At 59.6% G+C, this 15029-nt stretch overlaps 4 protein-coding genes across 4 annotated transcripts; all 4 read left to right on the top strand.

The window, feature by feature from the left end:
• Window positions 1–48: 48 nt before the first annotated feature.
• LMJF_16_1540 (putative DNA polymerase I alpha catalytic subunit) lies at window positions 49–4068 on the top strand (the record flags this gene model as incomplete). The annotated part of the gene is made up of 1 exon (XM_001682185.1): window positions 49–4068. The coding sequence occupies one exon, from the start codon at window positions 49–51 to the stop codon at window positions 4066–4068; it is 4020 nt and encodes a 1339-aa protein (XP_001682237.1).
• A 1803-nt stretch (window positions 4069–5871) lies between these two features.
• On the top strand, window positions 5872–9582 carry LMJF_16_1550 (conserved hypothetical protein; the record flags this gene model as incomplete). Its single annotated transcript, XM_001682186.1, has 1 exon — window positions 5872–9582. The coding sequence occupies one exon, from the start codon at window positions 5872–5874 to the stop codon at window positions 9580–9582; it is 3711 nt and encodes a 1236-aa protein (XP_001682238.1).
• A 1376-nt stretch (window positions 9583–10958) lies between these two features.
• LMJF_16_1560 (conserved hypothetical protein) lies at window positions 10959–13034 on the top strand (the record flags this gene model as incomplete). Its single annotated transcript, XM_001682187.1, has 1 exon — window positions 10959–13034. One exon carries the CDS (start codon window positions 10959–10961, stop codon window positions 13032–13034), a length of 2076 nt encoding a protein of 691 aa, XP_001682239.1.
• A 969-nt stretch (window positions 13035–14003) lies between these two features.
• Window positions 14004–15029, top strand: LMJF_16_1570 (conserved hypothetical protein; the record flags this gene model as incomplete). The annotated part of the gene is made up of 1 exon (XM_001682188.1): window positions 14004–15029. One exon carries the CDS (start codon window positions 14004–14006, stop codon window positions 15027–15029), a length of 1026 nt encoding a protein of 341 aa, XP_001682240.1.

Genomic DNA, 15029 nt, shown 5'->3' on the forward strand with positions numbered 1-15029 from the left:
ACTCAAATGGCATCATAGACGCTCACCCTTCTGTATCCCACGCACAACATGCCGGGCGGCAATGATGGAGCATCGTGGCGGCCGTCCCGCAAGCCCAATGCTCCCAACTTTGACGAGACACAGGAGGATCAGTGGAGGTCGTTGAGGGAAGAGATGTTTCAGTCGGATGAGGACGAGAATATCCCAGAGTCCGGCGACCTTGCCATTCCACAGTTCCCCTCAGCGAAGAAAGCAGCGAAAAAGCTGAGAAAGCCCTCATCGGGTGCAAAACCGACCCCAAAGCCGAAGCAGCAGACTCTTGCCCAGTCGATGACCGACATGGACATGGAGCGCTTGTTGAAGCGGTACCGCATTGACGAGGATGTCGATGTCGCAGAGGATATCGGCGTGTCGCACCTGCTGCAGCTCCAGAGTGATTCCGACGATGGCGGCGATGCGCAAGAGGCTACTCTGACCGCCGACGAGTTCCTAGCGAGGCTGACGAGGGCAGAGGCAGCGCCGGCAGCGAGCATCGCCCAGGAAAAGCACGAGAGCGAAGAGAACACGACTGTGGTTGCACTGAAAGAGGAGTCGTTTAATTTTGAACGAGACCGAAGTGCAAAGCCGCTTCGCCCAAGGCCAAACCCAAGAGCAGGCGATGGCGCCGGCTACCAAAATGAGGAAACGCCAAAGCAAGCCATTGAGCTTGCCGCAACGTTGGCACCACAGACGGACGCTGCGCAGTTCGTGTCGCCAGCAGTGCCATACAAGTCGGAGGAAATGACTGAAGGCCTTTTTTACTGGTTCGACGCTCGTGAGCAACCGCACACGCTTTCTGTCGACCCTGGATCACTGTTTCTCTTTGGAAAGGTGGCGGTGGAGAAGAACGGGCGCACCTCCTACCTATCGTGCTGCGTGCGTGTGCGCAACATGTACCGCAGCGTTTTTGTTCTACCGAAAGCGGGCTCCTCGCAGCAGGATGTCGTGAAGGAAATCAACGACATCTGCCGCAACCAGGGAATAGAGCAGCGGCGCATAAAATTTGTGGAGCGCTACTACGCTTTTGAGGTGCCAGGTGTACCCCACGAAAAGACGCAATGGGCCAAACTGCGATATCCTGGCCGCTACCCACCACTGAATGCGAAGGGACCGTTTCGCCATATTCTGATCATCATGGGCGCTTCCTCGTCCCTACTGGAGCTATTTTTGATCAAGCGAAAGTTGAAAGGCCCCAGCTTTCTGCGCATCAGCGGTCTTGTCGCGTCGCCGAATCGCATTTCGCACTGCGCTCTTGAGTTTAGTGTCGAGTCCCCCAAGAACCTTCGCGCAGAGGACACAAAGCTGCCGGTTCCACCGTTTACGCTTGCAAGCATTCAGATACATACCCAGCTCGACAGCAAAGGCGCCTGCAACGAGATTCTCATCGCATCAGTTGCCATCTACAAAGACGTCAACATCGAGAGCACGATCCGCCACATTCCTGACAGTATTCTAACTGGCGTGCGCCCTGCCTCAATGAACACCCCTCTGCCGATCGACCTGGAAAGCTACTGCAGCGCCAAAGGTCTACCCGGCGTGCGCCGCTTTGCCAACGAGCGCGCACTGCTCGACTGGTTCGCACAACAACTCGGCAAGATCGATGCAGACATGATGATTGGCCACAACTTTCTGGGTTTCACCCTGGATATACTTCTCCGCCGATACCAGGAGCTGAACATCTCGTCGTGGTCCACCATTGGCCGCCTGGACCTGAAACGACTTCCGCGCTTCCAGGGAACCGCGACTAACGTGAATCAGGAAAAAGAGACGTGCATCGGGCGCCTTGTTGTGGACTCCTACTCACTCTCGCGCGAGCACTACAAGACAGTGAATTACAGGCTGCTGTCGCTTGCAGACCAGATGCAGCTGCAGGGGATTACAAAGGGCAGCAACAACTTCGAGCCTGGCACCTCGGTGCTCACACCTGCGATGCTGTCGGCATCGCGCGACATCTACGATGTGCTGCTGCAGGTGTGCAACTGCGCTGTGCTGTCCACAGCGGTCGTCTCACATCTCGATGTGATTCGACTGACCAAGCGCCTCACCACGATTGCAGGAAACCTGTGGAGCCGTACCCTCTTCGGTGCTCGCTCCGAGCGCATCGAGTATCTCCTGCTGCACACGTTCCACGACCTCAAGTTCATTACCCCTGATCGCTATGTGCAGGACTTCAAGCGGGGCCACGACGACGAGGAGGAGGATGGCAAACGGAAGGCCAAGTACCAAGGCGGCATGGTGCTCGACCCCAAGTGCGGCCTTTACTCGGATTACATTCTCCTCCTCGACTTCAACTCCCTGTACCCGTCGCTGATTCAGGAGTTCAACATTTGCTTCACCACCGTCGATCGTGAAAATCGGAGCGAGATCGATGTGCCACCACCGGAGAACCTCATCTGTGCCTCGTGCGCCGCAGCAGGCCTCTCCGCTCCGTGCTTGCACAAGTGTGTGCTGCCGAAGGTGATCAAGAGTCTCGTAGACAGCCGTCGCGAGGTGAAGCGGTTGATGAAGACAGAGAAGGACGCTAACAACCTGGCGCTGCTGGAGATTCGCCAGAAGGCGCTGAAGCTAACGGCAAACAGCATGTACGGCTGCCTCGGCTTCGAGTACTCACGCTTTCACGCTCAGCCGCTCGCTGAGCTTGTCACGCGGCAAGGCCGTCTAGCTCTGCAGAGCACGGTAGACCTCATCCCCCAGCTGAACCCTTCCCTGCGCGTGATATACGGCGATACCGACTCCGTCATGATCCAGACAGGAATCAAGAACGACATCAAGGCTGTCAGGGACCTCGGACTGGAGCTGAAGGCAAAGATCAACAAGCGCTACCAGAGCCTCGAGATCGACATTGACGGCGTCTTTCGCGCTATTCTGCTGCTGAAGAAGAAAAAGTACGCCGCACTGACGGTGACGGACTGGCAGGGCGAGGGCAAGACATACAAGAAGGAGGTGAAGGGGCTCGATATGGTGCGGCGTGATTGGTGCCCGCTCTCAAAGAGTGTGTGTGACTCGGTGCTGAGTCGCGTGCTGAACGCGGAGGGCAGCGAGGACATTCTGGACTACGTCATGAACTACATGCGGGATGTGGCGGAGCAGGTGCGGGCCGGGCGCTACACGCTCGACAACTTTGTCATCTCGAAGAGCTTGACAAAGGAGCCGGAGGCGTACCGTGGGAACAGCTTTCCTCACGCCACAGTTGCGCTGCGGATGAAACAGCGTAAGGAGCTGGTGCGCGTCGGTGACCTGATCCCGTACGTCATCTGCACCGGCGACCGGCTGAGCGACAAGGCGTTTCATGTGGAGGAAGTGCGGCAGAACAGCCAGTTGCGCATTGACTCGGAGTGGTATCTCTCCGTGCAGATCTATCCCCCCGTCATGCGCCTGTGCGAGCACATTCAGGGCTTCTCAAACGCGCAGCTAAGCGAGGCAATGGGGATCGCCTGCCACACCGGCGCCAAGCTGGAGGAAGAAGAGGCGGAAACGATGAACGACTTCTCGCACAGCTCCCTCTTTCAGAGTCGAAACTTAGAGGAGTGCTTCCCAGCAGCCGTGCCCCTGCAGGTGGCATGCACACATTGCCGCCTCATGACCCCAATCAATCCGCACACGCGCGTGATGGAGGTGCTCGCTGACCAGAAAAGTCAACGAGACCGGTTCGACCTATACGTGTGCGTCAGCTGCCGCAAGTCGCTGCCGGTAGACTACGTCGCCAACTGCTTCACGCAGACGTGCTACGGCATTATCCGGCAGTTTTACCAGTGCGGCGGCAGCGCGGCTGCCGTCAAGGCAGTTCGAACACAGTTCACGTACTACCGCGCACTGTTTGATGTGCCGCACGCGCCAGGCTGCCCGGCTCGGGTGAAGGATGCCCACTACTACCAAGCGCGCCGCTGCCTCGGCGTGGATCGCCGGCTGTACACATTAGCGGAGGCGGCAGATCCGGCGGTACAGGAGGTGGCCGACCCAGTCGACCCCCTCAACGCTGCTGTGGAGACTATCTACAAGCGCATCGACCACCTGTTCATCAACCTCGACTCCCTCTTCGCCGGCATCTAAGTCGTCCGCGCCGCCTTCTCGCCGCTTCATTCGTGTGAGTAGGGCACAAACGAACGGACAGGAGGGCGTGGAGAACGAGGTGGACGGACACGCAGCTGTGGGCGGGTGCAGCTGCCTGGGAAGGTAGGGGTTGAGCGGGGCGGGGTGGGGCTACGCTTTTTGTTGTTGAGGCTCTACGTGGAGCGAGTCGACTATTCCATGCTGTTTTTGTTTTCATTTCGCATGTGCTCGCCTGTGTATGTGTGTATGTGTGTGTGTGTGTGTGTGTGTGTGTCAAGAGGTCAAAGGCGCGCCACTGCAGGTTTCACGGCGTTTTTTTGTTCGTGCCTATCATGTGGAGTCTTCGCTGCTTCCCTCTACCCTTTCCGTCTGCCTGCTCCCCGGCTGTGGGCCCCCCTGACTTATTCTGTTGTCTTTCAACTCACCCTTCCCTTCGGCGCGTCTTCCAAAGGCTGCCGAGGTCGATGGAGGAGTTCCACAGTCGCTGCGCCGCGCGTCTTTATCTTATCCCCTCTCTCTCTCTTCGGCCTCCGCTTCTGCCCCAAACCCTATCGCTGTTTTTCCACACTTCATAGACACAACGGCCGCGCACACACCCTTGCTGTAAAGGATGTGTCGGAGGGCCGTCTAGTGCCGATACCCCCCTCCCCCAAGGAAAAAAAGTGAATGGGAGGAGAGGGTTGGGGGTACGTGGGTAGGGGGCTGCCGTTGTCATAACGAGGTTGCCAAATGTGGCACAGCACCTCCCTGCGTGGGTGTCGGAGCTCGCCTGCATGCGTGCGCATCGTTGCATAGATGGTTTGCCCGAACCTGCAGTGGGTGCTAAGGAGTTGAGCACGCGTGCTCTTCTTTTTGCTCACTTGCCTGTTGCCTGATTCGTCTGTTGCACAGGTCCGCCGGGTGCGCCGCATTCTCTCCAAGCACCGTCACCATAGAAATCAACAGGGCGGCTGCGCGTAACCCTCAGTCTCCACATCCATATATCTCTTCAGGATGCTACACGTTTTTCGTCTCAGTAGTGAACGCACCAACTAAACCAGGGCCAAACAGAGGGATAGACCAGGACGGAAGGATACGGGGGGGGGGCGGCCAGTGTGGTGCGAATGGGTGGGGGCACGGCGGTTCAAAGCCCATTTCTCCTATGACAGGGTCGCCGGGTGAAAAGAAGGGCATGAGCTCACGACTAAGCGCCGCCACCTCACTCGTTACGCACTTCGCGCGCGGCGAGAGGGGAGGCGGGTACTTCTTGCACGCGCTGCGTTGTCAGCCAGCACGAAATTGTTGCCCCCCTCTTCTTTTTCCATCCCCTTCCTCGCCCTTGTCTTCCCTTGCCGCTCTTCGGTTCGACGCACACGAAAGTCGGAAGGGTGCACGCGCCGTGCTGCCATCGGTGGTTCCACGGGTTGCGTGCCGTGTGTGGTTTTAGCTCCACCTTTCCGCCTCTCACCGTTTCGCTTCGCTGCGGTAGAGCCGATGCGTCGGTTGGGCGCGCGGACTGCGCAGCTCACTCGCTCTCCTCGCTGTTTTCGCAATGTACGCGATGGCATTCGCCTCTCTTGCCACCTTCACTTGCTGCTTTTTCCTCTTCGCCTTCCTCCCAACGTAACAGCGGCCCACCCTCATCGGCTCCCCCATCCCAAGTAGCAGCTCGCACGACGCGCGGCTTCTGTTGCCTGCCGGCGAAGTCATTCCCTCTTCACGGGTGCTACTGTGAAGCTTGATAGCAGTGGCGGTCGTCGGCACCGTCGCTCGGTTGTGCTGTCTTTTCGTATACCTGTTTTGGGCTTTGCGGCTTGGGAAGCCATGTCACAAAACCCGCGGATGATTGAGCGCCGCGTGGTGTTCGGCGTCTGCGAGGATGTCAAGGACGGTGTGCATTACCTTGGAGAGGACTACATTGTGTGGGTTGCCGGCGAGAGTCTTGTGCTGCTCGATACACAGCAAGGCACGCAGGAGCTCGTGCAGTGTACACCCGGATGTGAGAGGGTGACAGCGATGGCTCTGGCCCCCAGTCGCCGCCTCCTGGCAGTGGCCGAGTCGGGCAAGACTCCGTTCATCGTCATTTACCTCTTTGACTCCACCGCTTCCCCACGCATCAAGCGGCGCTCGGTGCTGCACCTCTCCGACCTCGGCTCCACCGAGTTTGTCTCGCTCTCCTTTTCACAGGACGGCCGCTACCTCGTCGCTCTCGGCGGCTTCCCGCAGTGGAAGTTGGTGTACTGGGACGTGGAGAAGCACAAGATGCTTGCCCACGACACGGCACTGGAGAACACCATAGCGGCCAAGGACAGTCGTCACCTCAAGCAGTGCTCCATCTCCCCCTACGACGCTTCCCTTGTCTGCGTCACGGGGCAGGGCTGTGTTAAGTTCTTCTCCTACACGGACGGCCACCTGTTCCCCACCACCGGCGGAGTGGAGGCGCCGGATGTGCACTACCTGGCCCACACCTGGCTGATCGAGGAGGAGAGGCGACTTATCGTGTCCACTGACAACGGAGACCTACTGCTCTTTGAGAAGCAGCAGTACAAGCACCCCCTTCCGCTGTCCCCGTCTGACGGCATCGCCATCACAGCGCTGGCGTCCTACACGAAAGGATTCGTCTGCGGCGGTGACATGGGTCTCATCACGCTGTTCGAGCGGACACTGAGCAAGGAGATGTATCGCAAGGTGCGCACGTTCCGCTTCGCCGCTGACGGGCGGTACGGCGCCGTAACGGACTTGATGACAGCATCGAAGATCGGCGCTCAGGTGCCGGTCATTCGCGCCTTCACTTTTACTCCGCCTCCAGCGGAGGAGATGCTTGCCTTTCTCACGAGCACAAAGCAGATTTACTCGCTGAATGTGCCGAACGCCGATTTCACCAAAGCTGAGGACATGGTGTTTCAGCCAGTCGGGCAGCCTTTCCACACGGGCGGCGTCGTTGCCGTGGACACGTGCGTCCAGCGGCCGCTTGTCGCCACCGCCGGCCGTGACGGCAGCGTGTTTCTGTGGAACAGCATCACTAACGTGGTGGAGATGCGCAATAGCTTCCAGGAGGAGATTGTCTGCATGGCGATGCATCCATCCGGGCTGCACATGATCATCGCCTTCACTGACTCCATGCGTGTGTTCAACATATACGAGAAGGAATTGTGCGAGTTCAAGCGGCTCAGCATCCGCAACTGCACCGCGTGCCGCTTCAGCCACGGCGGGCAGTACTTCGCCGTTGCCAACTCCACCATCATCCACGTGCACTACACGTACACGTGCGAGCTCCTGGGCCACCTGCGCGGGCACAACAGCAAGGTACGAAGCCTCAGCTTTGTGCCGCCGGATGACACCCGCCTCATCTCGTCTGGTGCCGATGGAGCCGTCTTCGAGTTTAGCCTGTGCGACTTCCACAAGGTCCGCGATAACGTCACGAAAGCCGTGACGTACCACTGCGCCGCGGCGGATGTGCACACTGTCTGGGCTGCTGGAAACGATCGAAAAATGCGGCAGGTGGACCGAGCCACGATGCTGCAGACGATTGAGTACAACCTGCCCGACGCATCGATGCGGTGCATGCTGGTCAGTCAGTCGCTGAAACTCCTTTTTGGCGGCTGCGAGGACGGCACCGTTCGTGTGTTCAACACGTACCTGGGCGAGAAGCTGAACGGACAGGGAGTGGACCGAGGTGGTGGCGGCGCCGGCGGTGGCGGGGTAGGCGGCGGCGGTGACGGCCATCACGGCAACCCACGCATCGTGATGGCGCAACGCGACATCACGATCGAGTCGCACGTCACTCACATCGGTGTCATCACGGACATGGCTCTCTCGTACGATGAGGGCATGCTCATTACTGTTGGTGAGGATGGAATGGTAGTCTTTTGGGACGTTGTAGCCCCGCACCGTGGCACTGTAAAGCAGGTTGAGCACACGACAGAGCTCCTTGTCGATCGCCGTGACCTGGACGCTTCCATGCAGCTTCTGCGCAACATCACCGCTCAGGTGAAGGACCTGCAGCAGCGCATGGCACAGCAGAAGCTGAAGAAGGAGCGGCAGCACGAAGAGCAGATCGCCCAGCTCGACCGAGACTACCAGAGTGAGATGCAGAAGCAGAAGGCGGAGATCGCGGCTCTCCAGGCGGCCAAAGGCGAGCAGGCCATCCGCTTCACCGAGTTCACGGCGGAGATGGAGCGAAAGTTTGCCCAGACGCTCAGCCAGACCGAGGAGGACTACCGCTGCAAGATCGAGTCGCTCAGTAGCCGTGCCGACCAACTGCGCCACCTCCTTGCCGAGGCGGATACGAATCACGAACGCGAGAAGGCGCTCTTGCAGGGCGAGGCCGACACCCAGCGCCTGGCCGACAAGCAGCGGCAGCAGAGGGAGTTCCACGCTCTGGACGAGGAGCAGCACCGCATTGCGGCCGAGAAGGAGCGCAACGACGCTGAGACGGAGGCGATGTGCGCCATGATTGAAGAGGACAATGACACCGAGATTGTGAAGGCTAAGGAGTACTATGAGAAGCGTCTCCGTGAACAGGAGGAAGAGGCGGCAGCGCTGCAGTCGGCCAACAACGCGCTCCTCTCCAAACTGAACATGAGCCGTGCTGAGCTGGAGTCCAAGATGACCGATATCACCGAGAAGCTTCGGCAACAAACAGTGCTAGAGTCGCACATCAACTCAGCCAAGCGCGACATCGAGGCCCTCACAAATGAGGTGCGCGAGCGAGGGGAGACGATCGCTGAGAAGGAACGCCGCATCCAAGACCTGCGAACAAAGAACCAGGAGCTGGAAAAGTTCAAGTTCGTGCTCGAGTTCAAGCGCAAGGAGCTCAAGACACAGATTGAGCCAAAAGACAACGAGATCAGCGCCTCCAGGCTGAAGCTGGAGCACATGGAGGCGGAGACGGGCCAGTATGAGTCCAGCAATGAGCACCTGGTCTTGCAGATCAAGAGCCTGCGACAGAAGCGAGCGGCCCAGCAGAAGGAGCTCGACGGCCTCGCGGCCCGCATAGCCGAGGCGAAGTCGCTTCAGGGCCGCATGTGGGCAGAGATCAGCGATACCTACAGCGACTATCAAGCATCGAAGGACAAAAAGCGGCTCAAGTCGATGGCGAAGGCGCTGTACGAGAACTACACGGATGGGCACAGGCCAGCCAATCAGCGTCAGTTTACGTCAGCTCGGACCGCCACCGATGAGGTGAAGGACTACCACCGGGAGCGCGACCACCTGGAGGGAAACCTGGCGAGCTTAAAGAGGAAGATCGCCAAGGACGAGGATAACCATCGCGTGGAGAAGCAGCGCATCACCACTGAGAACGTCATCCTCATCAAGGAGATCAACGACCTGCGCAAGGAGGCACGAACACTGGCTGCAAAGGCCGGTGTGGTGCGTCCCACCGACCCCAACGGCGTCTCTGTGTACGACGAGCAGTACGCGCGTGAGGTCAGTGTGCAGCAGGCTGAGATGGTGCGGCTGCGCGCGATTGTTGAGCAGCTAGAGGCCCAGCTGAAGGCGAAGGGGCTCCCGCTACCCGTCACCGACGCCTAGCATTTGTGGTGGGGATTGAGGATGCAAACGCAGCGTACCATCGCATTCCCTTCTCTTGCTCCCGCGCGCCTCTTTTTCTTCTGCGTAGCTGGTCTATGCCGACAACTCGGCATCGTCGCTGATCGACCCTACGCTTGCTCTTCATCTCTGTCCCTCTCTGCGCAGCGAACGCGTGCGCCTCTGCCTGTGGGTTTCAAGGAGCCGCCGCTGCTGGTGGTGGTGGTGGCGGGTGCGTTCGGCGAGGCTCACGCCTTCTTGTGCACTCTTTCCCGAATCCTGTGCGCTGCCGCTTGTCTTCTTTTGTAGGCGCGCAACATCTCACCCCCTTGGGTGTGCGTGTGCGTTGTCGTCTTGCACACGTGCTCACGATGATACAAAAAAGGGGGCGTCGGGGGGGGGCAAAGAATTCGTGACGAAAGGAACGCGTAGACCTGTGTGTGTGTGTGTGTGTGCTCACGCGCATGCCCCCCCCCCCTCCCTCCCTTCCGCGGTTTATTGTTCTTTTTTTTGTGCTTTGGTGAGGCTGAGGGAATTATGTACAGCGCCGGAAGCCTGCCTATGTGTTTGTGCACTTCATCTATGTACCGTCACGGTATGTTGCAACCACCCATCGCTACCAGTGCTACCGTCTTGCAACCAACTCTAAAACATCTACACACACACACACACACCAGCAGCACCTTCAGCACGAGACAGTGCTGATGGAGGCTGAAGTGCTTGAGGTGGAGGAGAGTGAGCGTGTCCAGATAGCTCTTCCCCCCCCCCCCCCCCCCCCGTGAAGGATAAGAGGTGCGTGTGGGGGGGGGGGTGAGGTGTGTCTGCGGAACTCCCAGTTTCGCTTTACACCGCACTTCTCTGCTACTATCGTGTACATTTTCGGCACACGTGCTCTCTACTGACGATGTGCCCGAGGATGCAGCGTCGTTTCAGGCGCCATGCACGTAGAGCACTGCTTTCTGTGCGCGGTCAAGGTGCTTGGCGTGTGTCGTTGCCGGGTTTCTTACACATTCCTCCTCGCCTCTTCTTCGTGTCTTTCCATGCGTCACCTTTCCGCATCAAAACTGTGCCCTTGTCCCGTTTCTCTGTCTCCCTCTCCTCGTGTTCTTCATTACCTTCTCGCTCATCTGTGAGAGTCATCTCGTGCGCGTCGCCGGCTGTGTGTGTGTGTGTGTGTGTGTGCATGCCACCGCTAGTCCCGCTTTCCGCCCAGAGCTCACACACATACGACTCGCTGTCTCACACGCTGCAGCATAGGCCACCACGCAATCGCATTAAAACAAAGTGAGCCAAAGAAGGGAGGAGGCAGAAAAGGAGCCCTACATACGCACACGGGAGCGACAAGGCTGTGCTAAGTCCGGGGGGGGGAGGTGGACGCAATGCTTTTCAGCACCGGCCTGCCGCGCTGCTTCGCGTCTCTCGCGGTAGCTTCGGCCTCCAGCTTTATGCAGTCTCACCCGACGACGGAGACGGCGCTTCACACAGGGGACAAGCTGACACTATGGATCGATGACACAGCGCCGGCGGCGAGGGCGCTCGAGGAGCACATTCAGAGTGCGGCTTACAAGGAGCTGCACCGCCCAGCTCTGACCACGTCGGCAATGGGGCTCTTCGGCGGAGAGCCTGGCTTTGAGAAGGCCCACCGCGTGTGGGTGGACCCGGACCGGCCGCACATGAAGCACATGTACAATCAAACACCGCTGGCAAAGAACCTGCGCTATACACGGTACGGCTATTTCAAGAGAGACATGCATCTGCTAGACATTGATAAGCTGGTGCGGCATGCGCGCATGCTGCCGACACCGAACCGGCTACTGACTGACTTCCTGTACCAGCGCGTGCCGCTGCCGGACAAGAGCTGCGCGGCGATTCTGCGCTATCAGAGGGACCAGCTGACGCTTGTGGCGGATTGGCAGCGCGTGGCGAGCTTCCAATGTGCGGAGGAGATCTTTGAGCGGATGGTGGTAACGAACATTCCGCCGGTCGACGTCGGGCCCGAGACACACGCGGAGATGATCCGCTGCTGCGCGGTGTGCGGGGAGTGGGAAAAGGGCTGGGATGTGTACCTGCAGCGTGCGCGGGAGATGGAGGCGGACGCCTCCGGCGACGCGGCCGACGCGTTCACGCTTACCACGTACCTGTACGACGCAGTCTTGGAGCTGTGTGTGGCGTGCCAGAAGCCGTCGCACGGCATGGCCATCATGGCGGAGGTCATTCAACGGCATCTGCGGCCGCGTCCCTCAATGTTGGCCAAGACGATGATACTAGTGTCGATGGCTGCCGAGGAACTGCAGAAGACGCCCGCTGCGTCCAGTGCGTTTACATCCGGCGAGACGACTGAAGCGGCATCAACATCGAGCGCATCACCGGATGCTCTGGGTGGAGTGAGCGGAGTACCGGCTACATGGGAGGCCTACACAGCTCGCGGCCTCGATACGTGGTCGCTCTATGACTTCTACTCGCTGAAGCGCAGCAGCGAGTGCGTGGAAGCCTACATGCGCATGTGCAGTATGCTGAACATGCCAACCCTCGTTCTCGAGGCACTCAGCTTCGCTGACGGCGCACAAATTTGTGTCTCGCTGGAGTGCTATCAATGGGCGCTTTACTCCATCCGCCACGTCCCTGGTATGGGGGACTACATCGTCGATGTACTTGGCCAGTTGTCGCAGCGTGGCCTGACCGCAGACTACCTCCTCTTCACCATGGCGTTTTTGGACTGTGCCACGCAGGCGGATGGTGAGCTGGCACTGACGGTTTACGAGCAGTTCTTTCTGCATAGCGACATCAATCCCACCCCAGAGATGGCGTTGCTTTTCTTGCAGGCCTGCACAACATGCGACAAGCCGACAGTTCAGATGTACGCCAGCTGCGAGGCGATGATGCAGCGACTCGAGGCGGTAGGGAGCATCGTCGACAATATCCTGCCCATGTACGACCAGTGCATCGAGCTGGCGGCGCACGTTGGTGCGGTGAGCAGCGCCTACGGCAAAGTGAAGAAGCTTGTCAGCTATGGCAAGCCGCTTACGACGCGCATTCTCAACTCGCTGCTGCTCGCCAACGCACAGGCGGCGGAAGGTTCGCTGAGCATGACCTCCGACGTTATTCGGCTGTACTCCTTGTTGGGCATCCCCTTCAACGATGATACGCTGACGTGTCTGCGCATGTGCCAGGATGTGCACGGCACCTCGGCTGAGGTGGCCTCGTTTGCTGCCGCCATCGAAGCTGCGCAAGCCGCCGCGCCGTCTGGAACGCTCGGTGAAGACGCCGAGACGACGGTTGTCGACACGCCGCCGCACCGTCTGCGTCAGCTGAAGACGAAATGGCACCTGCGACCGCGTGACACGGTATTGCGTCGCTTCGGCCAGCACACCAAGCCGATGGGTCGTGAGGATGTGGGCAGCATGCTGGGCAGCGTCATTCCCTTTGGCCGGTCACCAGGCGAGCGAGCGGTCTAGAACGGGTGAGGAGAAGAATCCTTATCTTAGTGGCGGCATGACACGTTACTGTCCTGTGCTCACCACCGGTTGTTGCAGCACACAGCGCATAGCAAGAGGAGAGGACGACGCGTATGGTGCATTGTTCTCGCCTGTCCAATGTTGCATGTGTATGCGTGTACGCATGTGCACTGCTCATCCTCTTCACAGCTTCGATTATGCATCTCCCTCTCGCGCACCTTCTCCCTACCCAGCAGGCGCGCGTAGGTGCAGCGCCGATCTCTTTCCTCTCTTTATGTGTTGTGACTCGTACTTGCTAAGCCAAAGAGTTCCTCTGGATGGCGGCCACATAACTCCATCTCATCCAAGTTGCCCTCTTCCCCCCACCTCCACTCTCCGCCCTTCCTACAGCGGCGCAACCAGCTGCAGCACTGCCCCCCCCCCCCCTCCGCGCTACTCTGGTGGAATCGACGGCGGAGCCAGCCCTCGCTGGCGCAGTCTGACTCACTCGTCTCGAATGAGCGCAGGAAGGGATGGGGAGGGAGGGGGGGGGGCAGCCATTGTGCTGCCTTTCCTTCTTTACCGTGTCATCATGCCATACGCGCCTCGACGCCGTACGTGGATTCACTGGCGCATGCGGTTATTGACTTGGTGACGTGCGGGGGAGACAACGTCTTCTGCCTGACTCCTGTAGGATCGGGCATGACTCACCGTGTATGTGCATGCGCGCCTCTCTGCCTGCTTCTAGCCACACTGGCAACTCTTCGCATAAAACTTTGTCCTTCTCTCCCTTCTCTCTTGCTCACCCAACCGCCTTTTAAGCAGTGCTGTGCCGCCTTCGCAGCCTCCATCTCTCTCTCCCTCTCGCCGCGCCATCCCTCTTTGGCCGCACTTCCTCCCTGACGGTCATAGAGACGCTTCCGCTAGAGACGCGGCCGCCACATTCAACGCCACGAGTAGGGGAGGGGAAGGGAAGGGGGGGGGTGGAGGATGCTGCGCTGGGACTGGCCGCAGACGTGGAGCCTGGAGAACAGAGAGGCGATCCGGGTTGCCCTCGAGACGGCCATTCGGGGTGCGATGGCGAAGGGGGAGAGCAAAGTGGTCCGCGGCCTCGTTCACGTGGAGCTGCCGGAGATCGGGAGCACACCGCCGCAGGTGATGCTGACGGGCATCCGCGAGCTGTCGCTGGAGCACACGGCGCTCATGGTAAAGGTGCGCTACGACGGCGAGTTCTCCCTCAAGCTGCGCGGGCTGCAGGTGAACGTTGACACCGTCGGTGCTAACTCAACGCTGAGCAGCGACCTCAGTCTCGCAATGCCCTTCTACTGCCCGCTGGAGATGACTGTGAGCGACATCCACGTGGACGGGGTCGCCTCCATCGAGGTGTTCCAGGAGATCGAGGATGTGGCGAACAGCGAAGACGCGGCGCTGCTGAGTCCGGACTCCACAATGGGACTTACCGGCACACCGCGCACCGACGAGGTGGAGTCGCTCTCATCGCTCTGCCGAGTGCCGCGCAGTGCACGTTCGTATATCCTCTCAGCGGCCCAGTCGAGCACGGGTCGCAGCGCACGCTCTGGCGGGTACCCAAGCTCCGGCTACGGCGTGCTGCTTGGTGCTGGCGGACGGCGAGCGATGCGTCCGCCAGAGCTGGCTCAGGGCGGCCACACAACGGTTGCCCCTCCCCCCCTCACATCCCCACATGGAAACTCTGTTGCGACGGCAGATGCCTCGGTGACGGGCAGCAGCGGCACTCATACCAGCGCAGGCCTCTCGACGGCGCCGAGCCAGCCGCGGCATTCCCTCATCGACTTGGCGAGCAAGCGCGCTATTGTGAAGAAGCGCCGCATCAAGGTACAGCTCTTCGGCGACCCCATCAAGCGCTACAAGGTGGAGTCGAATCTTGTGGCGGTGCCGGGGGCCGGAAAGAAGGTGGAAGAGCACATTCAAGACATGCTCGAACCTCTCATCGAGCGCCTCATGGCAGAAGGCGTCACGATCGAGCTCACGCCGTGA

The sequence above is a fragment of the Leishmania major genome, chromosome 16, assembly GCF_000002725.2.
Source record: "Leishmania major strain Friedlin complete genome, chromosome 16".
NCBI classification, from domain to species: domain Eukaryota; phylum Euglenozoa; class Kinetoplastea; order Trypanosomatida; family Trypanosomatidae; genus Leishmania; species Leishmania major.